This window comes from Bubalus bubalis, chromosome 3 (assembly GCF_019923935.1).
Source record: "Bubalus bubalis isolate 160015118507 breed Murrah chromosome 3, NDDB_SH_1, whole genome shotgun sequence".
Taxonomy (NCBI): domain Eukaryota; kingdom Metazoa; phylum Chordata; class Mammalia; order Artiodactyla; family Bovidae; genus Bubalus; species Bubalus bubalis.
In genome coordinates this window covers 86,191,535-86,217,609 of record NC_059159.1, presented here as the reverse complement: position 1 = coordinate 86,217,609, position 26,075 = coordinate 86,191,535, and the positions used below count along the sequence as shown (strand labels likewise).

Sequence of the window (26,075 nt, the reverse complement as noted above, 5' to 3'; positions counted from 1 at the left end):
GGAAAAATCAAAATGGAAATCAGAAAATATTTTGAACTGAATAATAATGGAAATAAGCCAAATTACAACTTGTGGGATGCAACTGAAACAGTGTTAGTGGGAAATTCATACCTTTAAAGCAAATACTGAAAAAAGAAAAGGAAAGAAAATCAATGATAATTGAAGTTTCTATTTCAAGAAAAATGGAAAATAACAGTGAATTAAACTTAAATTATAAAGGAAAGAATAATAAATATAAGAATAAAAATCAATGAAAATAGAAAACATATAAAATAAATAAAATCAGCAAAGCCAAACATTGACTCTTTGGAAAGTTGAAAAGAATTGATAAAACCATTGTAAGTTTGAAGAGAAATATAGAGAAATATAGATTACCTATACTAGGAACAACAAAGGAGACAGCACTTCAGACCCCATAGCATTCAAAAAAAAAAATATTATGAAGAACTTTTAGCCAGTGAATTTCACAGTTTAGATGAGACGTAGAAGTTTGTCAAAATATAAAACTTTGCAGAACTGACAGAAAGCAGACTAGACTATATGAATAGTTTGAAATTGGGTATTAGTATTAGTATTAAAGAAATTGAGTCTGTAAGAACCTTCCCACAAAGAAACCTTAGGTGCAGATGCTTCTTCGGTGAATTTTTCAAAAAAATTAAGAAAGAAATAACAGGGATCTTTATAAACTCTAATGTAGGAGAGAAAAAAAGAACCCTCTAGATGAGGTCAGCATAACCTTAATACCAAATATCAGAAGGGAATATTAAAAGCCACTCTTTTCCATGAACATAGTTGCGAAAATCTCCCCAAAATATGTTAGAAAATGGAATTCAGCAGTACATCCAAAGGAAAATAAATAATAATTAGTGGGGTTAATTTAATGTTTGAAAATCAATATAATTTATTACATTAATAGCAAAAAGGCAGTATAATCTTTAGATGACCTCAATAGATGTAGAAAAAGCCTTTGAAAAACTTAGCTCCTATTCATGTTACATAAAAGACTCTCATTAAGCTCTGAATAGAACTTCTTTTATTCTGATAAAGAACATCTACAATGCCATCTTTGTACTTAACGCTGAAATAATGAAACTTTCACTCCTTGAGATTGGGGGAAAAGATATGGATGCTTGTTGTTACCACTATTATTCAGTATTGTAATGGAAGCCATAGCTAGTTGTAATGAGCCAAGAAAAAGAAATACAAGTCATACAGATTAGAAAGGAAGAGATAAAGTAGTCATTATTTGTTGATGACATGATTGTGTACATAGAAAACCCAAAATAATCTGCAGACTAATTAGGATTAATAAATGAATTAAGATTACTTTGTACAAAGATCATATAAAAATGAATGGTATATTTGTATATACATAACAAAAATGAAACTTAAAAATTGTATCATTTATACCAGTACCAAAAACCATCAAGTACCCAGAATAAATTTAACAAGAATTGTGTAAAATCCTTATACTGTATGCTATAAAATATTATGGAGAAAAGTTAAAGAAATTCAAATAAATTGAGTTATATAAAGTGTTTATGGACCAGAAGACACCATGCTGTAAAAATGTCAGCTCTCTCCAAGCTAATATGTTGTTTCAACCCAGCCCAATCCACATCCCAGTAGATTTTTGGAAATTGACAGACTGATTCTAAAATTTGTGTGGAATTGCAAAATACCAATAATGGCCAAGGTAAGCTTGGAGAACAAAAGCAAAATAGATGGATGTACATTACCAGATATCCAGACCTATTATGAAACCATGATAATTGACAGTGTGATATTGATGCAAAAACAGGCCAACTGACTAGTGGAAGAATATGGAGTGTACAGAAACAGACCTACATATACAAGGTCACTAGACTTGTTACAAAAGTAATACTCGGGTGCTGTAGAGAAAAGGGATGATCTTTTTGAAAAATAACAAATTATATTAAAATCACAAACATGTATTAATGAAAGTATACCATTAAGAGAGTGAAAAGGCAAGGCACAGAAGACAAGTATTTTTAGAACATATATCTGATAAAGAACTTGTATCTAGAATATGTAAAGAATTTTTAAAAATCAATAAGAAAAAGACAATTGAAAAACAGGGAAAAGAATTGAGTTTACCCTTCAAAAAGAGGGTGTACACAGTATATTAACACATATATATGGAACTTAGAAACATGGTGATGATGACCCTATATTCAAAACAGCAAAAGAGACACAGCTGTAAAGAACAGACTTTTGGACTCTGTGGGAGAAGGCGAGGATGGGATGATCTGAGAGAATAGCATTGAAACATGTATATTACCATATGTGAAATAGATCGCCAGTCCAGGTTCGAGGCATGAGACAAGGCGCTCAGGGACGGTACACTGGGATGACCCTGAGGGACAGGATGGGGAGGGAAGTGAGAGGGGGTTTCAGGATGGGGAGCACATGTACACCCATGGCTGATTCATGTCAATGTATCCACTGCAATATTGTAAAGTAATTAGCCTCCAATTAAAATTTAAAAAAAAAAAAGAGGGGAAAAAAAGAGGGTATACAAATGCCTGATGAACATATGATTAGATGATCAACTTCATTAGTCATCTGAGAAATGCAAATTAAAACCACGGTAAGATACCACAGCAGACCTAATGCTATGGCTAAGATGAAAAAAATGGAAAATACAAAGTATTGATAAATATGTGGAGTAAACAGAATTGCTATTGGGAATGTAGGTTAGTAGAACCACTTGGACAATTTATACTGAATAAATTCATACTCTGTTACCTACCTATTTCATTTTTAGGAATAAGCCCAAATTAAGTCACCAAAAGACATAATAATATTCACTGCAGCATTATTTGAGTAGCCCTAAACTTAGCAACCTAGATAGCATACTCAAAAGCAGAGACATTACTTTGCCAACAAAGGTTCATCTAGTCAAGGCTATGGTTTTTCCTGTGGTCATGTGAGAGTTGGACTGTGAAGAAGGCTGAGCACCAAAGAATTGATGCTTTTGAACTGTGGTGTTGGAGAAGACTCTTGAGAGTCCCTTGGACTGCAAGGAGATCCAACCAGTTCATTCTGAAGGAGATCAGCCCTGGGATTTCTTTGGAAGGAATGATGCTAAAGCTGAAACTCCAGTACTTTGGCCACCTCATGGGAAGAGTTGACTCACTGGAAAAGACTCTGATGCTGGGAGGGATTGGGGGCAGGAGGAGAAGGGGACGACAGAGGATGAGATGGCTGGATGGCATCACTGACTCAATGGACGTGAGTCTCAGTGAACTCCGGGAGTTGGTGATGGACAGGGAGGCCTGGCGTGCTGCGATTCATGGGGTCGCAAAGGGTCGGACACAACTGAGCGACTGATCTGATCTGATCTGAAACTTATTTTTGGAGAAGGAAATGGCAACCCACTCCAGTACCCTTGCCTGGAGAATCCCATGGATGGAAGAGCCCGGTGGGCTACAGTCCACGGGGTCGCAAAGAGTTGACACGACTGAGCACTTTCATTCATTCATTCAAACTTATTTTTGGAGAAGGAAATGGCAACCCACTCCAGTACCCTTGCCTGGAGAATCCTGTGGAGGGAGGAGCCTGGTAGGTTACAGTCCATGGAGTCGCAAAGAGTCGGACTCAACTGAGCAACTTCACTTTCTCACTTTCTTTAAACTTATTTTAGTTTAGTTGCTGAGCTTCCCTGGTAGCTCAGCTGGTAAAGAATCCACCTGCCATGCAATCAAATGACCCCATTCGATTCCTGGGTCTGAAAGATCCCCTGTAGAAGGGATAGAAGCTATCTAAATGCCTATTGACAGTAAAATTGTGGTATGTGCACATTATGGAGTGTTATTCAATAATGACAATGCATATACTACAACTGCCAATAGCAATATGAATGATTCTCACAATGATTATGTTAAGTGAAAGAAGTCAGATATAAAAGTGTGCAGCCTGATTCCAGTTGTGTAAAGTACCACTCCATGGACTGTAACCTACCAGGCTCCTCCCTCCATGGGATTCTCCAGGCAAGGGTACTGGAGTGGATTGCCATTTCCTTCTCCAAAGGTTGCTACAAAGTTGTTATCTTTGGGCTGGGGGTGGACATGATTGGAATGAGACATGAGGAAGGGCTTCTAAGATGTTAACAATGTTTTGCTTCTTGATCTGAGTACTGATTACACTTTTGTTCAGTTTGTAAAAATCCATAGAGCAGTATGCTTATGTTCACTCTTCTCTATTATACTTCAGGAAGAGATATTTTTAAAGGTAATTTTTTCTGTTTTAGTGTCTTAGTCCTTGAATATGTCTTCTCATTGGCTCAGAATCACCCAGATAAGGTCCAAGACTACCCTAACTCATACTCTAGTGTTTGGCTGCCTGCCTTTGCTTTGTAACTGACATGGGGTCAGCTAACGCTGAAAGTTCAATTTAGTTAAGCAGAGTAGGAAGGATTGGGAGAAGGGTAACAGATGGCGGAGGGCAGGAAAAAGGGAGAGTGAATGTATGTGAGTATAGGTATGATGGAAAACTAGTCCTCTTATGGGTGTAAACTAAAGGAACCCATATTATCAGGAGTTCACAAAGACTGGCATGCACAAGCATTTCTCTTTAATTGAGATTTATTTTTAAAGGAAAGTTAATAGAATCTCTAGAAGTAACAGTTAACAAAATTTAAAATAAACATGATTTGAAATTTTCTCATTTATTTACAAATGAATAACACTCCTCTGTAGTTTCAGGATGCTAACTTCTTATGGCTCTTCTGTTTTTTCTTTCCTGTACCAACAGTTTAAAAAAAATAGTAATTTGCTTAGCATATTCTTTTGATTTCTAAGTGTCTCTATCCAGATTGAATATCGACTACTGAGAACCTAATTAATGACGTTTTTCCATAAACAGTGTTTTTATATTTCTTTTTTCTAAGGTGGTATGTTATTTTGTTATGATATTTCAATGTATCAGAGTAAAGATGGCAAACCATTGAATCGACTGATGGCCAGTAGAGGGCGAAGCTTCAAGCAGACCTCACTTGCTCTAGTGCATGAGGTAGGTACCTCTCCATTCTCTGAAACAGTGCTTCTTGTTGTATATGCTTTGGGGTTTCCCGCCTTTGGTTTATGGTGATGAAATTTAGTGCGTGTTTGGAAATAATTTTTCTATTATTCATAATGAAAGTAGCTTTTAAAGACAACCAAAATATTGATCCAACTGTAGGATTTTGATGTACTTCTCAAAGAAACCGGCATGTTTTCCTTAGGGCTCAGCCTGTTAGAAAGTAGTATCTAGGAAAGTATCTAGTTTGGTTTATTTATCAATATTTAATTGCCTTGGTTCAGAATAAATACCAGTTTAATATTTCAAGAAATAATCTATTTCTTAATTGTAATCCTTTGGAAGTATGTAGGGCACCACTATTTATATCTTGTGAATATTGGAAATTAACAGTAAATAATTGTGTTGGAGGAGGGGAAATCCTTTGATTTTATTGTTTATTTATGTTTCTTTTATGCTACTCTTAAAGTTATGTGATGCCATTAGGTGTTGCTTGAAATCTGCTCATTACAGATTGTACAATACCAGAGGAAAGAAGGAAGGTGGAAAGCACTTGGGAAATCTGTGGGAGTTTTTAGTTTTTTAAAATTGTATGACAGTTACTCATTCAGGTGGTATATAGGCTAAACTGTATGAATGACTAACAAAACAAAATACCACAGCAAAGAGGTTCATTTCATATAATTTAGACATAAGTTATATAACAGGTATAAATGAAAATGTATGAATTGTAAAAATTTTAAAAGATCTGAGATAATGATAGTGCTTCTACAATATGTTTGCATTAAATCTTATTTTGATGCATAATTTATAAATATTGGTATCACTTATTTGATTTGATAATATTCTGTGTCTTACCAGTTGCCACCAATTAGCATAGCCAGATTTTTGTTTGTTTATTTGTTTGACCACACCATGCAGGATCTTCCTGCCCTGCAGTAGAAGCATGGAGTCTGAACCCCTGGACCACAAGGGAAGTCCCAGCATAGCCAGATTTTTAAAGACCCACCTATGCTACCTATCTATTTCCCATGAAGTGATGGGACCAGATGCCATGATCTTCGTTTTCTGAATGTTGAGCTTTAAGCCAACTTTTTCACTCTCCTCTTTCACTTTCCTCAAGAGGCTTTTGAGTTCCTCTTCACTTTCTGCCATAAGGGTGGTGTCATCTGCATATCTGAGGTTATTGATATTTCTCCCTGCAATCTTGATTCCAGCTTGTGCTTCTTCCAGCCCAGTGGAAACAGTGTTAGACTTTATTTTGGGGGGCTCCAAAATCACTGCAGATGGTGACTGCAGCCATGGAATTAAAAGACGCTTACTCCTTGGAAGGAAAGTTATTACCAACCTAGATAGCATATTCAAAAGCAGAGACATTACTTTGCCAACAAAGGTCCGTCTAGTCAAGGCTATGGTTTTTCCAGTGGTCATGTGTGGATGTGAGAGTTGGACTGTGAATAAAGCTGAGCGCCGAAGAATTGATGCTTTTGAACTGTGATGTTGGAGAAGACTCTTGAGTCCCTTGGACTGCAAGGAGATCCAACCAGTCCATTCTGAAGGAGATCAGTCCTGGGTGTTCTTTGGAAGGAATGATGCTAAAGCTGAAACCCCAGTACTTTGGCCACCTCATGCGAAGAGTTGACTCATTGGAAAAGACTCTGATGCTGGGAGGGACTGGGGGCAGGAGAAAAAGGGGACAACAGAGGATGAGATGGCTGGATGGCATCACCAACTCAATGGATGTGAGTCTGAGTGAACTCCGGGAGTTGGTGATGGACAGGGAGGCCTGGAGTGCTGCAATTCGTGGGGGTCACAAAGAGTCGGACATGACTGAGCAACTGAAGTGAATTAAACTGATGCTACCCATATTAGTTTTATATATTTGGTTAGAATTGAAATTATATAAATCTTTGTTTAATACAACGTCTTTAACAAAGGAAGGAAGATCTGGGGAGAGTAGTGTTTCTCTGGGAAGAAGAGAAGTTTAATTTCGTAAGCGAAGAAAAACAATAGGTAATTTCTAGATTTGTTCTCCCTATTATCTTATTTGTTGTTATGGAGAAGAAAGAGATTTGGTACTTTTTTGTTCTTTAAAGCTGTGTACTTAGCGTGGATAACCAACATGTTAACTCTTAAGGGAAGCCTGAATTTAAAAGTCGCTATCATAACAGATGGAGAAGGGAATGGCTTCCCATTCCAATATTCTTGCCTGGAAAATCCCATGGACAGAGGAGCCTGGCGGGCTACAGTCCTTGCAATCACAAAGAGTCAAACACAACTGAGTGACTAACACTTTTGCTTTCATCATAACAGAAACAAGGAAAAGTGTTAATGTAGGGGTGGCAGAAGACATCCGATAAATTAAGCAAATGGTATCAGAACTTGGGAGGTGTACCTTAGTTTTGTGAACAGAGAAAATATTTGAGTTATGATACTTGTTGCTTGTATTATAGAATGTGGACGGAGAAGCCTGGTAGGCTGCAGTCCATGGGGTCGCTAAGAGTTGGACACAACTGAGTAACTTCACTTTCACTTTTCACTTTCCTGCATTGGAGAAGGAAATGGCAACCCACTCCAGCGTTCTTGCCTGGAGAATCCCAGGGATGGGGAAGCCTGGTGGGCTGCCATCTAAAGGGGCCGCACAGAGTCGGACATGACTGAAGCAACTTAGCAGCAGCAGCAGCAGAAAATTTCAAAGAGATGAGAAAAGATGTGCACTGGGACGACCCAGAGGGATGGAATGGGGAGGGAGGAGGGAGGAGGGTTCAGGATGGGGAACACATGTATACCTGTGGCAGATTCATTTTGATATTTGGCAAAACTAATACAATTATGTAAAGTTTAAAAATAAAATAAAATTAAAAAAAATAAAAATAAAATAAAGAAAAAAAAATCATAATTTTAGGAGTTACTTGGAAGTTGAATTAGACAGAATTCTGCTGCATCTGTGGCAGGATTTTGGGTTGGATTTATATCCTGCTTATTATAATTCATTTTTTAAAAAGGCAGAGAGAGAGAATGACCAAGCAGTTACTCAGAGTATCTGGCAACAAATAATAAAAAATTTAAGAGCTAGTTAGTGAGAATAACAATTGCAATAATAATAACTCATAGCCAGCTCAGGCACTTTAAAGTTTGCTGTGCATATGTTCATTCGTTTAATCTCTGTATTCACACTGTGAGGTTGGTACTGTTTATGGACTTGACACACATAAGTAGAAGAGCCTGGAAATTGAACCCCAAAGTATGATTTCACAGTTCTTGATTCTGTCTTATTTTTAAGGTCTGTCATCATAGTTTCAATTTGTTTATTAATTTACCCATGGATGGACATTTGGGCTGTTTCTACTTTTTCCAGATTATGACTGAAGCTGCTATAAACATTACTATACAGGTGTATATGTGGACATCTATTTTAATTTCTCTTGATTAAATAACTGCATACGAGTGGACTCGCTAGGTCTTTGGGTGAGTGAATATGAAAACCCAACTGTTTTTCCAGTGACTGTCCCGCTTTGAATGCCCCCAGCAGCATAAGGAAGTTCTGGTTGCTCTCCCTCCTTGCCAGCGCTCAACATGGTCAGTTCTTAAAATTTAGCAGTTCTCATAGTGGTTAGTGGTTTTCCTTTTGTGGTTTTTAATTTGTGTTTTTTTAATGACTACTGATGTTGAGCTGCTCTTCATGTATTTATTCACATCATGGAGTGTTGTGTTCTTTTGCCCATTTTAAATCCAGGTTTTTGTTTTCAAATGAGAATTCTTTATATATTCTGGATATAAGTTTGTTTTTTTTTTTAATTAGAAATGTGTCTTGCACATGTTTTTTCCTACACTCTAACTTGTCTTTTTATTTCCTTAATAGTGTCTTTTGAAGAGTGTCTCTTCAGTTTTGCAGAATTTATCAAGTTTTTCTTTCTTTGGTTTTTGCTTTTTGTCTTATCCAAAGTCTCAAAAACTTTCTGTTTTCTTTTTTTCCCATGTTATCTTTTTTAATTTTCAAAAAAGGAGGTATAATTTATAGACTGTAAGGTTCGCTCACTGAATGTGTGCAGTCAGCGGTTCCCGTGTGTACACAGAGATGTAGCACCATCGGCACAGTCAACCTTAGAATATTTTCCTCACAGTGCAAAGCAACTCTATACCCATTAGCAGCCACTCTCCATTTCCCTCACACCCCAGCCTTCCGCAACCGTGAGTCCATGTTTTTTAAATTTTATATTGGAGTATAGCTGATTAACAATGTGATAGTTTTGGACAGCAGAGGGACTCCACCATATATATACATGTATCCATTTTCCCCCAAATCCCCGTCCCATCCAAGCTGCCACATAGCATGAGCAGAGTTCCCTGTGCTATAGAGTAGGTCCTCGTTGGCTATCCACTTTAAATATAACAGTATGAACACGTCGATCCCAAAGTCTCCACATACGTTTTAAATCAGCTTTGAGAAACTATTTTAAAAACCTGCTGTGATTTTGGTTACAAATGCACAGAATTTGTATATCAGTCTGGGAGAAAACTGATATCTTAATAATTTTGAGTTTTTTAACCAGTATGCAAGGTATATTTCTCCATTATTTTAGGTCCGTGTTTTGTTGTTTTCTTACTACAAATCTTGCACCTATTTTGCTAAATTTAATAAGTACTGCACATCCCAAAGTATTTTTATGCTAGGGCAATTAGAATGTTTTTTGGTTTGTCTTTATTTCCAACTGTTCATTGATAAAATATAAACATATAATTGATACTTTTTTATGGCCTTACTCTACCTACTTATATATTCTTGTAGATTTTTTGTAGATTCTTTTTGATTTTCATTGCAATGTTGTCTATGAATAGAGATTGTCTTAATGTTTTTCTTTCCAATCTGTATGCCTTTGATTTCTTTTTCTTGCCTAATTGCACTGTCTAGGGACCTTTGGTATGGTTGAATAGAAGTGGTGAGAGTAGACATTCTTATTTTGTTAACAAAGTAGTCTTGGGGGAAAGCATTCAGGATGCTTAACATTACATATGATGTTATATTTACTGTTAGTATAGAGATTTTATGGATATTCTATATCAGCTAAGTCGCTTCAGTAGTGTCCGACTCTGCGCGACCCCATAGACAGCATCCCACCAGGCTCCGCCATCCCTGGGATTCTCCAGGCAAGAACACTGGAGTGGGTTGCCATTTCCTTGTCCAATGCATGAAAGTGAAAACTGAAAGTGAAGTCGCTCAGTCATGTCCAACTCTTAGTGACCCCGTGGACTGCAGCCTACCAGGCTCCTCCATCCATGGGATTTTCCAGGCAAGAGTACTGGAGTGGGGTGCCATTGCCTTCTCCTTAGGTTGATGAAGTTTCCTTTATTCCTAAATTGGGAAGTATTTTTTCTTATTACAAATAGATGTTGAATTTTGTCAAATGTGTTTTTTCTACATTTGTTGAAATGACTATATACTTTTTTCATTTGTTAGTAGGATGAATTATTTTGATTAATTTTTATAATGTGAAGCAAATCTGCATTCATAGGATAAACTCCACTTGATTATAATATAGTATCCTATTTATTGCTGAATTTGATTTGCTAGTAATACTTTGTTAGAGGGCTTCCCAGGTGATCCTAGTGGTATGCATCCTGCCAATGCATAAGACATATAAGAGATGTGAGTTCAATCCCTGGGTCGGGAAGATCCCATGGAGGAAGACACTGCAACCCACTCCAGTATTCTTGCCTGGAGAACCCCATGGACAGAGGAGCCTGGTGAGCTATATAGTCCATAGGATCACACAGAGTCAAACCCAACTGGAGTGACTTAGCACTCACACACTTTATTAAGGATTTTTGCCCCATGGCACCTATGAGGGATATGGTTTTGTGGTTTCCTTGTACTATCTTTGCCTGATATGTTATCAGGATAATGCTCTCCTAGTAATTTTTCCTTAAGTGGTAGAATTTTCTAGTGAAAAGTCTGGGCTTGGAGTTTGCTTTAGGAAAGTTTGTAACTATGAATTCAAGTTACATAATATATGAGACTATTTACACTATCTAGCCATCCATCCCTACTAATCCTGAAGAGGGAATTTCGGTGGCACAGCATACATGGCAGTTAGTGTGTATCTCTCCTTTTTAGAAGTGTGCACGTCATAAAATCAGGGAGTTTGTTTTGGCCATATGTAGTTCCAGTGGTTGGTATTCCTGGCACATGGTAGACACTTTATAAATGATTTTAATCCTTTTGAAACTTGGGTGTGTCTTATATTTTACATGTGCATTTAGTGGGATCATTTCCTTTTTCCAGAAATGTTGCAATTAAATTGATGGTGAATCTAATAATTGTTGAGATCTTACTAGGAAATGACATTATTGTCATTTGAACAAGCTATTATAAACTGTGTTGTTATTCATTTATATGGTTTAGCCTCCCCTCTCTGCCAAAGTTTACATATACCTATAGGATATTCTATAGCCCTAATGCATACAACTATAGATGAGTGAGTGAGTGAATGAATGGGTAAATGAATATTCAAATGCTCTGCTCTTCATTTTTTTAAGTGTATTTTGCTCCATGGAATTGTCAATATTTCTCAATAATGACATTAGTTAAATCAAGTATATTCAGTGTCTTGGAGAACTAGCTGTTTAATCTGTGATAAATTCTTTAACACCCTTCTTTCTAAAAACTGTTTTTGTTTTAAATTGAAACTCTCCCTTGTACTTTGAGAAGACTCATGGACCTAAATCTGAATTGGGTTTGACCTGACCTACCAGGGGTAGTTTAGATTTCTCTGAAACTGAAGTGCCCTTGCTCTCTTTGCTCCTTTGAAAAGGGGACCAGCAGGGGTCATTTCAGACCTACCAGTGCTTCTTCAAGCTCCTCCTCTGCCCTGATTTATGATTACTTCTTCTCATCCTGAGACTGACTTGGCTCCATTTGATGAGGAAGCTGAAGGTGAATGACATGTCTCTTTCCCTGGAAGTTGCTGCCTGTCTTGTCATCCTTTGGCATTTCTAACTCTGACATGACACTTTCCCCTAAATTGGATGATACTGATTTGTCCCTGGATGAGAATGGCAGCCTTGCTTCATTATTTCCTACATCTTCGGGCACATGCAAATTTCCCAATCCTGCTGCTGCTACCTAACCATATTTCTGCCTTAGCACTAGGTAATGAGCTCTTTTTTCATCTTTTTTTTCTGCAAAACCTTTATTGGGCTTATTGCCGGCACTACTCTGAAAGAGATTTTTTTCTTCTTTCTTTCTTTCGAAATTGATCATCACTTGTTTATTTTGCCTTGTAAGTTATTTTTTTTTCTTCTGCCTTCTTTACATTTTCCCCTAGATACCCAAAAGTACATGGGCTGTAACCCATCATTTCCCCTTTTCTTTCAGTGCCTTCTTTATTTAAAAACGTATTTCTTGTGAAAAGCATGGAGCGTGTTAGCATTCATGCAATAAGAAACAATTAGACAAAAATTTTGAATAATAATTGGGAGAAGTGGTATCTGTGCTTGTTACACATTCCCCTTAGAAAACACTGTGAAAAGTATGGTTTGCTATATTTTAGAGACTCTGTAATTACTGTGCAGTGTGAGTTGTTATGGTAACAGGGTTTTCCCCCTTCCTATTAAATAACAGAGTAAATGGTTGCTTGAGACATGATTGAATTGTCAGCTTTCAAGCTAATGTTATCCTGATGGGAAAGGGGAGTTGGGGGAGAGAAGAGAGACTGAGGTAGAGAAAGTGGGAGGGAGGGAGGAGAGAGAGAGTTTAAAATGTCCAGAAAGCACCTACAAAGTGACGAGTGTCATTCTCCTTTAAAAATGTGTCCGTCACAAGCCCTCCCTTCTTGTCTTCCAGTCAGTATTTGTCAGGGGACGGGAATAACGAAAAATTATTCTGTGTAAACAAGATTACTATTGACAGACAACTGAAGCCTGTGCTTCCTTATCTATATACAGTGGAACACTGAGCAGCCTTGGGGGTCTCTAACACTAGTACAAATGGTTTTTCTTCTGGGAATGTGGGAGGAGTGTGCGTATGTCACAGACCAAATGCAGTGACTCATATTGGTGTGCCTGGGTAGCAACTGAAGTTAAATGCTTTTATTCTTTTGATAATAAGATATACATCTGGGAAACATGAAAACGCCTTACTTTGTGAGATTGAGGTTTTAAAATCCATAGGAAACACTTGACCTGTCAGTTTTACGTGCTGGTCTGCCTCGTCCCATTCCAGTTTCATAGTCAACCTCCCCAAAGCTTGACTTACACGATTTAAGTTATTTGATGAAGGGCTGTTGAAATGACTATTTTCTTATAAATGAATAAGTATATTTGTTAAGATCACTCAAGAGGCAGAGAACATTACCAAACTTTTAGGCAATGTGTTCTGAACAGTAAATTATCAAATTAAGTGGTCATGTAGTTCCTGCTACGGCTCCCTGGTAGCTCAGACAGTAAAGTATTTGCCTGCAGTTCAGGAGACCCAGGTTCAGTCCCTGGGTCAGGAAGATCCCCTGGAGGAGAAAATGGCAACCCACTCCAGTGTTCTTGCCTGGAGAACCCCGTGGACAGAGGAGCCTGGCGGGCTAGAGTCTGTGGGGTAGAATAGAGTCAGATGCAACTGAGCAGCTAAGCACCCATGCACATAGTCCCTTCAAGTAAAGTATGTGTCCGTGGGGAAACTAGATCTCCTCTTTCATTCTGTCTTTTGACATTTGCTCTACATTTGTGAATTGTGTTTCTAAGCAGCATATTCTCTGTCGAGCTAGCATTTCAGGTATATGTCACTAGAACTTGTGTGACACTAATTAAAATGTTTAGTTAGGAAATTTCAAACTGTAAAGTTTATAATACTCACTTTAAATTTCGCTTTGTCACTCACTGTGGTTTTAATCTGGAATGAAACATTTCCCAGCCAGAACATTTTGAACATGTTTTGTAAAATTTCAAATAATCATATCCTCAACAACTTGTATTAGAGTTTGGCTGTGCCTATTAAAACGGTTTTCTGACATTGTGTTTTCACACATCATAACTCTCTGTGATTACTTGTTTATGATAGTGTAGTTTTCACATGACAAGATTTTGCCTTAAAGCGAACACTGTACATTTAATGTGGTTAAGCTCAGCAGGTCTTTAAGGGAACATTTATGTGTGAGACACTGCTGTGGGTTCAGTGTCCGTGAGAGGGATTCCAGGGTGAATAGAATATGATCTCTGCTCTTAGGTTGGTATGATTAGCGTCCAGTCACAAAAAAATGCAACCTGTTGAGTATAACAAGAGAGGTGTAGTATAGTGTACTGGAAGTGTAGGGATGGGAGAAATATTTCAGAAAGTAGAGATGAGAGGAAGGAACACAGGACATTCAAAGCCATGGAAGCAATCAGTGAACGCGAAGGTCTTGAAGAGTATTGGACAGGCTTGGAAATTGGTTTATAACCTAAGTGAACCAGAATACAGGTTAAATGAAAGAGGAGCAGAAAGTAAGTGGGGGAACTGGTTAAGGATCTTAGCCAGCAGAGTTCTCACATAACAACAAATTATTTCTTGAAGTAAATGGTGTACTTTTAATTCTAAAATACTTTGGACATAGCATGGAAGAATTTTGGACTTTATTCTTTAATGAGCTATCAAAGGTTTTTTGAAAAATTCTGAGTTAATGTAATAGTAGCAACATCGTTCAGGATGTATTAGAAGGAAGGAAGATTTTAGACTGTTAAGAGATGAGCTAGATGGCCTCAATAATTAAGACAGGAATTAGGACTAACTCAGTGAGGAGGAAAGTAGGGACAAGCGCAGTGAACATTTCAGAGGCAGAGTTGACATTTGAGTTGGAGGCAAGGGAGAAGACCAGGATAAATCAGAAGTTTTAAATCTGGGTGACTGCAATATTGATGGGGTAATGTTGATAGAGGAATGATAAGAGGGAGAGTGGTTTTTGAATGATGATGCAAAGAAGTGTACAGAGGGTATTAGATAGTGGAAGGTGAATGTTTGAGAAGTACATGTTCTAAAAGTGGTCATTTTCAAACTATGTATTTTAAATTTTATTTTATTGAGTTATATGCATATGGTAGGTTTCTCCCATTTTAGTGTATAGTTCTATGAATTTTGAGAAGTGAATACATTCGTCTAATCAGTACCACAGTCAAGATAAGGACATTTCCAGTACCCTAAAATCGCCCCATGCCCCTTTGCAGTCAGCCCCTCCCATGCTCCCCCATCTCCTGACAACCACTGATCTCTCTTATGTGCCTCTAGTTAAGACTGCATTTTAAAGAATTCTAAGGACCACCACAGGCTAAGAGATGCAGGTTCTGTCCCTGGGTTGGCCAGATCCTCTGGAGAAGGAAATAGCAACCCCCTTCAGTATTCTTGCCTTTGAGCATCCCATGGACAGAGGAGCCTGGTGGGCTGTACAGTCCACAGGGTCGTAAAGAGTCAGACACAACTGAGCATGCGTGCATGAGCACTCACCAGGGCCCACTGCAGAGTAGACCAAGATGGTCATGAGGGCTGAGCACCCAGCCCCCAACCTTCCTCCTTACTTTCTCCAGACAAATTCTGCTTCTCTGATTCATGCTTTATATATTGGCATTTTACTTAACATTTGGGGTGAGGTGGAAAAATTACATAACTAAATACTTGAAAACTATTATTCTACAGTCTAAATGATACCACTCTGAGCCACCAATATCTCTTACCTATAGTTTTGCAGGTGCCTCTGAGCAGATTTCTCTGCTTTGACCCTTGCCCACGATAGTCTCTTCTCAGCAGAACAGTCCATAAGATCCTTTTCAATGTAGATTAGATCATATTATTTGTCTCAAAACCTCATAATGACTCCCCCTTTAGTGAGAGTAAAGGCAAGTCCTGAGGACTGACCTAGAAGGCCATCCTTTCTCCTGTTGGCTCGCCAGCCCTCTCTCTTTCCACTCTCCTCTCTGCTTCTCTGTGCTCATCATACTGGCCTCCCTTCTGTTCCTAAAACAGTGAGCCATGCAGTCACTTTAGGGATCTTTGCCTTATCTTTTATTTTGATTTTTGATTGAATTAAAAGTCATGTAGCATCAAACTAACCATTTTAAGGCTTAAAGTGTGTACGTCAGTGGTATTTAGTACCTTTTCCGTGAGTAACCATCACCGCTATCTAGTTCTGAAACCTTTTCATCACCCTCAAATGAGACCATGTATACACTAAATGTTCCCTCCCACTTCATCTCCCCATCCCTGGCGACCACTAAGTTGCTTTCTATCTGTATGGATTTCCCTGTTCTGGACATTTCATATAAACAGAATTGTATAATATGTGACCTTTCGTGTCTGGTTTCTTTCACTTTCACAGCATGTTTTCAAGGTACATCCATGTTGTAGCCTGCTTTAGTACTTCGTTCCTTTTTATGGCCGAATAACATTCCATTGTGGATATATCATTTTTTTGTTCATCCATTTATTCTTTCATGAACAAATTCATTTATGGGTTATTTCCGCCTTTCACCTGTTGTGAAAGTGCTGCTTGAGCATGTATTACAGTATTTGTTTGAATATGTATTTTCAGTTCTTTTCAGTATATACCTAGGAGTGGGACTGTGTGTGAGTCTGTGTGTGTGCATGCCCAGCCGTGTCTGACTCTTTGCAACCCTGTGGACTGTAGCCCACCAGGCTCTTCTGTCTGTGAAATTTTCCAGGTAAGAATACTGAAGTGGGTTGCCATTTCCTTCTTCAGGTGATCTTCCCAACCCAGGGATTGAACCCATGTCTCTTGAGTCTCCTGCATTTGCAGGCAGATTCAAGCCCAGGAGTGGCATTGCTGGGTCATAATTCTATGTCTAACTTTTTGAGGAACCGCCAAACTGTTTTCCATAGCAGCTGAACCATTTTCCATTCCCACCAGCACTTTCCTTTGTTTTTACATCTTCATCTTCAAGTTTTCACTCAGGCTTCACCTTCTGAATGAGATACACTGATCACCCTATTGGTCCTGTAGTCTGCTTCTGTCCCCACTCTGGCCTTATTATCCTTCTTTCCCCCCTTTCTTCTATTTGCATATTTCCATAATGTGGTCTATTCTTTTAGGCACATGCAGTAATGTTTCATTATACTTAGTACTACCTCTTATACACAGAAACTCTTACTCTTTCCTAAATCATAGAACCTGCTCACCTCAGCAGTCCATCAGACACCTGTCATTGCATGGGTATGCAGAGTTAGTCTTAGAAAAAGTATATTGCACATGTTAATTAAAACTTGGTGCACAGTGCTTGAGAACCTTGCTTTATCATCTGTTGAATAACAGGGTTGAAACGTCATGATTTGGAACTTGTTTGTTGATTGGCTTTCCTTCAAAGGCTTCTCACAAATATAGCAAATGATACATGATTTTCATACTTTAAAATGCTAATTATATTTGTCAGCCTAGAGACATTAACCTATATGGGAGGGTTATGTGTTGAATTGGAATGGGATCCTAAAATGTGTTTGTGTTAAAAATGGTCAAGGAAGTCTCTTGTGTCTGTAGCACAGCTGGAGAGTAAGGGCATGGCTGTATGCAAGCCGCTTCCCTAAGTCTCTCTTCTGTAAGGGAAAAAGTGAGAAAGTGCATTTTACAGGAGATTGGCCCCAGCTAACTCCACAGAACACAAAGACTAGGTATAATCTCAGGAAACCTGGGGAGTTCATGCTGGTGTCTAGGCTCAAGCCTGACTGCCTCCCTGCACCCACCCTCAGATGTGGTCTGAGTAGCAGCAGGAGGAGTAGCTTTAACCTTCAGTTTATAACCTCCTTTTAAATAGGTTTCCTGGCATAAGCGTCTTTGTTCTTAGAAGCTTGACATTTGATTTGCTTATTTACCTTTACATTTTTTTCATACTACTTTCTTTTCTTAACTCAAGAAGCAATTGAGATCATTGTCTTTCCAAAAACATTCAGTGCTCTCTTTTCCAATTTGCCGAGACTTGAGCTTCCCAGGTGAGTTCCCTGGTCGGGAAGATCCCCTGGAGGAGGGCATGGCAACCCGCCCCACTGTTCTTGCCTGGAGAATCCCATGGGCAGAGGAGCCTGTCTGTCTATGGTCCGTAGGGTCACAAAGAGTCAGACACGACTGAGCGATTTAGCACACAGCACATGGATATTCTCAGTTGTGCAGTGATGTCCGTGGATTATTTGGCAGCAAAATTTTAAGATATTTTGAGTTCTGAAGTGAGAGGTAAAAGTTTTAGTTGTGGTGTTGGTTTTCTTTCTCTGTAATCCAAATCTCAAAGTAGAACTCAAAGATTGTTCATCTATTTTATGGAAAGAAAACAGAATTGATAGGAAAAAAGTTAAAGGGAAGTCCCCACATTTTGGAAACAGAGAGCAAGATCAAGGGCTAATTAGTGCCTCCACAGCTTCCTGAACAATGAGAGAGGAAGCAGGAATTGGTGAGTTCATTCTTTCAAGGAGTTTTGCTAATATGTCAACAAGGCTCCCCCTACTCTACTTGACAGAATGAGTACTTAACCAGAAAAGCAAGAAACCTGTCTTTATAATATTTTTAAGTTATATCATGATCTGAATATCTCTTTCATACTGTTTGAGTATCTGATTTTTAAAAAAGAAGCAATGGGATGAGGGGTGTAGATTTCAGACAGAGCTGATCTCTTTGTTCCCACAGACGCTTCATAATCTATTTATGTCCATTTGTGACTCTCTCTGCCCATTTCTGAACCCTCTGCAGTCACTGATCGATTTATAATCCTCATATCCTTCCAGAGTCCCTTGCTTGTTGTAGGCCCACACTGAGACAGGGATGAAAGAAAATGCCAGAAGCCATGGAAACCAACCCGGTTCAGAGAGGCTGTTCTCTTCCCTATCACAGAGCACTTGAGAAAATTAATTCCTGTCGTATAGTAAAAATCTCCGTAAACACTGTATTTATCATGATCCTGGGGCAATCATATAGAAATTTGTCCTTTTTGTGTGTTTATTGTTATTGTTTGTCTGCGAGACACAGACTGACGTTTCCGTTGTTTGAGTTTAGATGAGATGAGTTACAGGAAACATGAAATGTGATGCACTGTGACTGTTTTTTTCTTGAGTGATCTTTCTTTAACAGAAGCAGACCTTGGCAAGATTTGTTGCAAGATAGCCGTATACTAATAGGTAGAAACAGAAATGACTATGAAAACCAGATGTTTTGTCTGGGCCTGTCTTCAGAAACAGGATTTCAGTGTTGGCATATATCATTTTTCTCTTGTTTACCCACACTGATTAAAGGGCATTTATCTAGTGGTGTGGACAATTGCTGTGTGCGGGACTCATTTGCATGCTCTTACCACGACGGTTTCTACACAACATGATATTTCTGTTGGCAATTTAAGTTTATTACTTCAGAAACTGTCATACTGGAAGTGCAGGATGTGAGCAATATTTATTTTTATTTAAAATTACTAGGGGGATTTGTTAGACAAAACCTAGTTTCCTGACATTGACAAGAGGCTTTCTAGAGTTTCTCCCTAATTTTCAAAGACATATTTGTATTACACATGCATCTTAACTTGTGGTCATTGTAGGATTTTATTTGCTTTAATTTAGAAAATTCCAGGCTTATTTTATTTTGTCTTTGCAGGACTCTAAACTCCTCTCCTTTGAAAATCTCCAAAAGATCTTATTTGCGGTTATGATCCTAGACAGATTTGGTTTGTTTTAGAATCTAAACCATTGAAATGAAGGGGAAGAAGGAGTTCCTGATACAGTTTTCATTTTATTCTGTTTTAATATTGTGCAGCCTGACTTCTGGTACATTTTCCCCACAGGTTCATATCCAGCCTTCCGAGTGGCACCGGGCAATTTTTCTCCCCCAGGCCTGGCTCGCGTATATGACTCGTGCTTATCATGCCATTTTACAGGTAATGAAATCATGGTATGGCTTGCTTTAAAGCTTATCTCTTTTTTAAGTTTTACTGCAAATATGTATTTAATGTAAAAGCACTTAGGAAAATAGCATTATCAAAAATGCAGCAGTTTTCTTCTTTCTGACTTATAGTAATGCAAATCTGTGGCATCTAGAAAAATGGTACAGATGAATCTATTTGCAGGGCAGGGATAGAGACACAGACTAAAGAATGGACATGTGGATTCAGACAGGGAACTGGAGGGTGGGACAAATTGGGAGATTAGGTTTGACATATATACCCTACCATGTGTGACGTAGGTGGCTAGTGGAAAGCTGTTTTATTGCACAGGGAGCTCAGCTGGGTGCTCTGTGATGACCAAGAGAAGTAGGATGATGGTAGGTTAGAGGAAGGCTCAAGAAGGATGGGAAATATATATACATATAGCTGATTCACTTCATTGTACAGCAGAAACGAACATGTTTTAAAGTGATTGCTGCTAAGTTGCTTCAGTCGTGTCTGACTCTGTGTGACCCCATAGATGGCAGCCCACCAGGCTCCCCCATCCCTGGGATTCTCCAGGCAAGAACACTGGAGTGGGTTGCCATTTCCTTCTCCATTTAAATCCTTTAAAGTGATTATACTCCAATAAAAAATGCAATGGTTATTTTTGTTCATAAAGGAATGTGAAGCATACATATATAACTGCACTTAAATTTTAAACGTGATGCCCCCCCACATGTGTGTTCCATCCAGAGCTCCCTCTTGAAAGCTGCTGTCCTGTGTCCTGCTGCTTGGTGAATGTCTGTTATTGTGCCTGATGTGCCCCATGGCTGGCCCATAGCACTTCAACTTGAGTACATCCCAGACTGAGTTATCATCTTGTACCTGCCCCCTCTCCATCTAGACTTGCTTATGTCTCCAGCTTTATGTCTTCACCCTTCCCCTGCATTTTCAACCTTGCTCAATTTCTTTGTTTTCCTAAACACAGCATGTCTTCCCTAACCTCTTAATTTTTTAGTTCCTCAACCAGGGATCAAACCTAGGCCCCCTGCATTGGAATGTAGGGTCTTAGCCACTGGACCACCAGGGAAGTATACCCTAACCGTTTGACTTTTACCTACACTGTTCTTCTATTGCAGGCGCTGCCACTTCCCTTTGCCTATTCAAGGCTCTTTTGCAGCTTTTCCCTTTTTGTCAAATTCCAGGAGTAAGTTTCACTTTGTATGTATAGTTAGTCATGGTGGTTTAAGGGGCACATGTTGGAATGGCAAATTTCTACTTGTTCTTTGTAGTTTTATCTGTGTGCCCCCCATCTCCCCCCGGGGTTGTCTGCCCCTCGCGTATGTTTCCTTAGAACCCACGCTTCCCTTTAGAAACCCTCATCACCTCAGTTATGTGTCCAGGGTCTCCCTCCAGTTGTCTCTCTTCCTTACAGTAGAAGCTGTTTTCCTATCTGTTGTCTCTCCAGAACCTGACATGTCTAAAACATAGTAGGTACTCATTAAATAAATGAATTATGCTTAATTTGACTTCTTTTATTCCAATAATATTGTAAGTTATAGTTTATGAATTTCAAAAATTAGAAATAATTTTAACCAGTTGGGGAATATATAAACAATTAACAATCCGAGAAAAAAAAAAAAAAAAACACCTACTAACTTAATCCTTTTTCCTAGCTTAAAATTCATTGTTAAGGATGATAGAAAAAGAAAATCTAAATTACTTAAGAAATTGATGGCCCCAAATAAGATTTGCATGAAGTCTTAAGAAATAAGGTGTTGTGGTTAAATATAACACGTGCCCGCAACCTCCAGGATCTAATGCCTGATGATCTGAGGTGGAGCTGATGTAATAATAATAGAAATAAAGTACACAATAAATCTAATGTGCTTGAACCATCCCAAGACCACCTTCCTCCTACCTTCTGGTCCATGAAAAGATTTTTTTCCACTAAACTGGTCCCTGGTGCCAAATAGGTTGGGGACCACTGTCCTAAAGGATGGAGGTGGGGCCAGAGGAATGACTAAGCATCTCAGCACTCATGTTTGCATCTTAAAACCTTGCTACAACATATTCAGTCTTTGATGCTTTAATAGAGGATGTACTCCAATACAGGAACCTGGAAGCAGCAAGAATAACTCCTTCTGCTGCAGAATGTCCTGAGAATTTTATTTAGCTCTTAGCATAAGGAAGGTCAAATAGGACAGGATTGTGGTATAACATGGGCATCCCTGGTGGCTCAGGCAGTAAAGTATCTTCTGCAATGCAGGAGACCCAGGTTCGATCCCTGGGTTGGGAAAATCCTCTGGAGAAAGGAATGGCAACCCACTCTAGTATTCTTACTTGGAGAATCCCATGGACAGGGGAGCCTGGCAAGCTACAGTCCATGGGGTCGCAAAGGGTTGTACCCAACTGAGCAGCTAAGCATACACTCATGGTATATAACATGCAGATGACAAGCAATTGATTTTTTTAAAAATACTCTACGGTTTCCTTTTCATAATAAGACCTTTATTAAATGACTAGTGTCTGCCCATCAACATGTAACATTTAGTATTTCAATTCATCTTTACAGAAGCCCTTTGAAGTAGGTATTGTTAACCTCATGTAGAATGGGATTATAGATGGGAAAGCAGGGTTAGCAGGAAAGCAAAGCAAACAGCACACAACCCAACAGTCAGTAAATGAGAGAACTAGAACTTAACTTGGATTTGTCTGATTCCAGAGCCACAGCCTTTGCCACCATGTCATGCTTTTTCCCTAACACCATCATTGTGTGCCTCTGACTTTTTGCAACTCTATGGACTGTCGTCCGCCAGGCTCCTCTGTCCATGGGATTTCCCAGGCAAGAATACTAGAGTGGGTTGCCATTTCCTTCTGCAGGGGAATCTTGCCTACTCACAGATCAAACTCGCGTCTCCTGCTTTGGCAAGCTGATTCTTTGCCACCGAGCCACCTGGGCAGCCCAACACCATTATTAGTTGTTACAAATAATGCAAATTGGTTTAATATTTTCAAGATCAATTTATGAAAATCCAGCTGAGTATCTGTAATAATACAGGTCAATTATTCTGCCTTTTCTATTGTTGTTGGTGACAGTATGTATCTTTATATGTATTTATTTATCAATTAAAATCTCTTTCCTTTGGATTTCTAATAAGTCTAGTTCCATTGAGAATTGGTGATTAAGAGGTGAAACTCAAAGTAGGGGCTATAAAAAAATTTTCAGTATTATTTTAAAAGTATAGCTGTGCTCTATGGGCTATCAGTATTATTTGATATGCTGATGCATTTTAAGTGTTCAACAGGTTTGTTTTTTGTTTTTTTTTTAATGAGCCCACACACTTAAATAGAATTTACAGGATCTTAGAAGAATTAGAGCGACTGCCAAACTCCTCATCTATATCAAGAATTTCCGTCCTGGAGGATAGCTCTTTGGTACAGGAGGCGTAGTTACTTCCATCTGGTGCTAGACATGTTTTGTAGACTAGAGCATCATTTAGAGGAGCCATGTTTTATTCAATAAGCCTAGGAGACACTCTGAAAGGTACATTCTGCATTATTTCCTGGAGGTTGACTGTAATGTGAATAAGTTTGCAATTTGAACACTTCTAGTGGCTTTCGCTTGGGCATCAGCTTCTAGCCTCATCTAATTTTCCACAAGAACATGGGATTTTGAATTATAAGCATATCAAAGTGATTGACATGGGGAGGTATTTGAATTTCTTCCCATGACGTTGAAAAATGCAGCTACAGCTTGACTGACAGTTTTGAGTCCATTTTGGTAAGGTGCCGTCCAGTCGACTTGACCTTGCTCCTTTTGAGAGATGCTAAGGAGGTTAAGGTTTCCAACCTTTGTGTAAAGGGTCCTTAGGGATTATGACTATGACCTCAGACAGGACAGAGGGGTTAAAAATAGCTTGACTGAAGATACTTGTTTCCTGCATTGGTCAGCTGGCCACATAATAATCTGAAGTCAAAACCAGTCAGGAATTGTGACTACGAGTAAATTACTCTTTGACCATTTGTAAACGTTGTTTTCAGTGTGCAAGTTTAGAATGAGGCAAAATTGCTCCCTGTAATCAGCAAGTTGTAGTTACACAGGCTGAGGGTATTTTTTTTTTTAAAGGAAGATGAATGGATAAATTAATAATTGAAATCTACAGGCCATCCAAAAATCTCAGTTCAAGTGATCATTTCAGCCTTTTCTCTCCCAACGAGTGTTCCCCCCACCTCATCCCTCTTCTTAACCATAGCTGTTAACCAGAAGCAGAGGAGACTGAGTTAAATGCCACTGGATCTCGTATCAGTAGGTGAAGAATTGGATGGCAAAGTGGGTCTGAATAAATAGCCTAACATTGACTGGGTGGAAGGAGTTAGAGACATTTCAGAAGAGAAGATTGAGAAGAACTGAAACTCTGAGAAAGGAAAAATGAAAAATGTACTTAGTCACAATAGAGTTGTACTGATTTATGGCTACAGAAGAGATCAGAAAAGTAGACCTTCTGAAGAGGCTGCATGTATACCAGCCTTTTTGTGTTTTGTTTATTTCTGAACGATTTTTAACCTTTTAATTTCTTATCTTTTATGGAAAGCATTATGGAACGTAAATATTTTAGGAGGAAAGAGGAATGATTTAAGAAGCATAATAAACAGAGGTAGGCAATAGGCATGATTTTCTGTTTTGCTTACCCTCTTAGAAGGCTACAATCAATATTAAATATTAATGTCTTGCCAGTTTGACCATCTCTGATACCTTGCTCCAAGAGACAGAGGGAGAATGAAAAGGTCAGAATTCTGTCATTGAAAACACAGAGGCGGGAATGGACACTGACTGAAGTAAATAGAAACTATGAAGGACGTGAACAGAATGCCCACCAGATCTCAGTGTGCTGAACTGGTGAGCCTCAGGGCACTATGTGCTGGAGGTTGTGCAAAATACAGCGCCTCCTTAGGTGGATAAATTGTCCTTGTCCTTGTCAGTGAGCTTACAGGCTAGTAACAAGAGTGTATAAGAGAAATACAGGGACATGCAACTGTATAGTCTGAATATTACATTTTGGGGAACTTTTTACTCTTTGAGAGTATGCAGATTAAAAATATGAATTATTTCAAGAAGGTTTTATATACATATATATTCATGAGAGAATAGCTTATAAGAAGATAATAAGGGGAATTTGTTTTCTACAGCAGACCTGATAATGGTAGTAATTATTCCCAGTCACTATACTAAATAGACACTTTTTCACATTATTTAATGTGATACTGTAATACCATAAGTTAGGTGTTTGCTATATTTTACAAATGGAAACTGAAGCTTGGAGAGGTGAAGTAACTTGCCCAAATTTACACAGCACACAAATAGAAATGCCATTAGGTCAGGACATCATGATTTCAGAACCCACATCCTTAACCTAAAGATGTATTGCTTCCCTCTCTAGAATATATAGAGAGATACATTTTTCTTCTGTAGAGCACACCCTAGAACTCTAAAATCAACAAGAAAAATCAACCAATAGAAAAATGAACAGAATAAGAAACCCGAATAGTCTTTAAACATTTGGAAAGATGCTTAATCTCAGTAAATAGTAAAATGAAATTAAAACTGTAATGGGCCCCATTTTCACACTCCCCAAAATGGTAAGAATTTAAAAGCCTGACAATCCCAAATGCTGTCAAGGATGTGAGATAGCCAGAAATCAATTACTGCTGCTAAGTCACTTCAGTCGTGTCTTGACTCTCCGCAACCCCATAGACAGCAGCCCACCAGGCTTCCCCGTCCCCGGGATTCTCCAGGCAAGAACACTGGAGTGGGTTGCCATTTCCTTCTCCAATGCATGAAAGTGAAAAGTGAAAGTGAAGTCTCTCAGTCGTGTCCGACTCTGTGCGACCCCATGGACTGCCACCTACCAGGCTCCTCCGTCCATGGGATTTTCCAGGCAAGAGTACTGGAGTGGGGTGCCATCGTTTACCACTAGTGGGAACAAAAGCAACACAAACACTTCTGAAAACAGTTTGGTATTACTCTGTAATGCACACTAATAAGTTCTTGTTTGATTCAAGGTATATCAATAAACCAGAATTTTAACTACATTTAAATAATTTAACTTGTGATGCAGGAAAGGGGAAAGCATCTGATCAAAATAATTGAGTGTAAAAAAAAAAACAGAAAA

At 38.6% G+C, this 26,075-nt stretch overlaps 1 protein-coding gene across 5 annotated transcripts in view; it reads left to right on the top strand.

The window, feature by feature from the left end:
- Positions 1-26,075, top strand: part of FOCAD (focadhesin) — a 301,517-nt gene that overhangs the window by 197,026 nt on the left and 78,416 nt on the right. For all 5 annotated transcript variants that reach the window (XM_044939795.2, XM_044939797.2, XM_044939796.2 and 2 more), the window contains 2 exons: positions 4,913-5,034; positions 19,822-19,914. In XM_044939795.2, the coding sequence (XP_044795730.1) occupies positions 4,913-5,034; positions 19,822-19,914 (215 nt within the window). The remainder of the gene's footprint in view (positions 1-4,912; positions 5,035-19,821; positions 19,915-26,075) is intronic.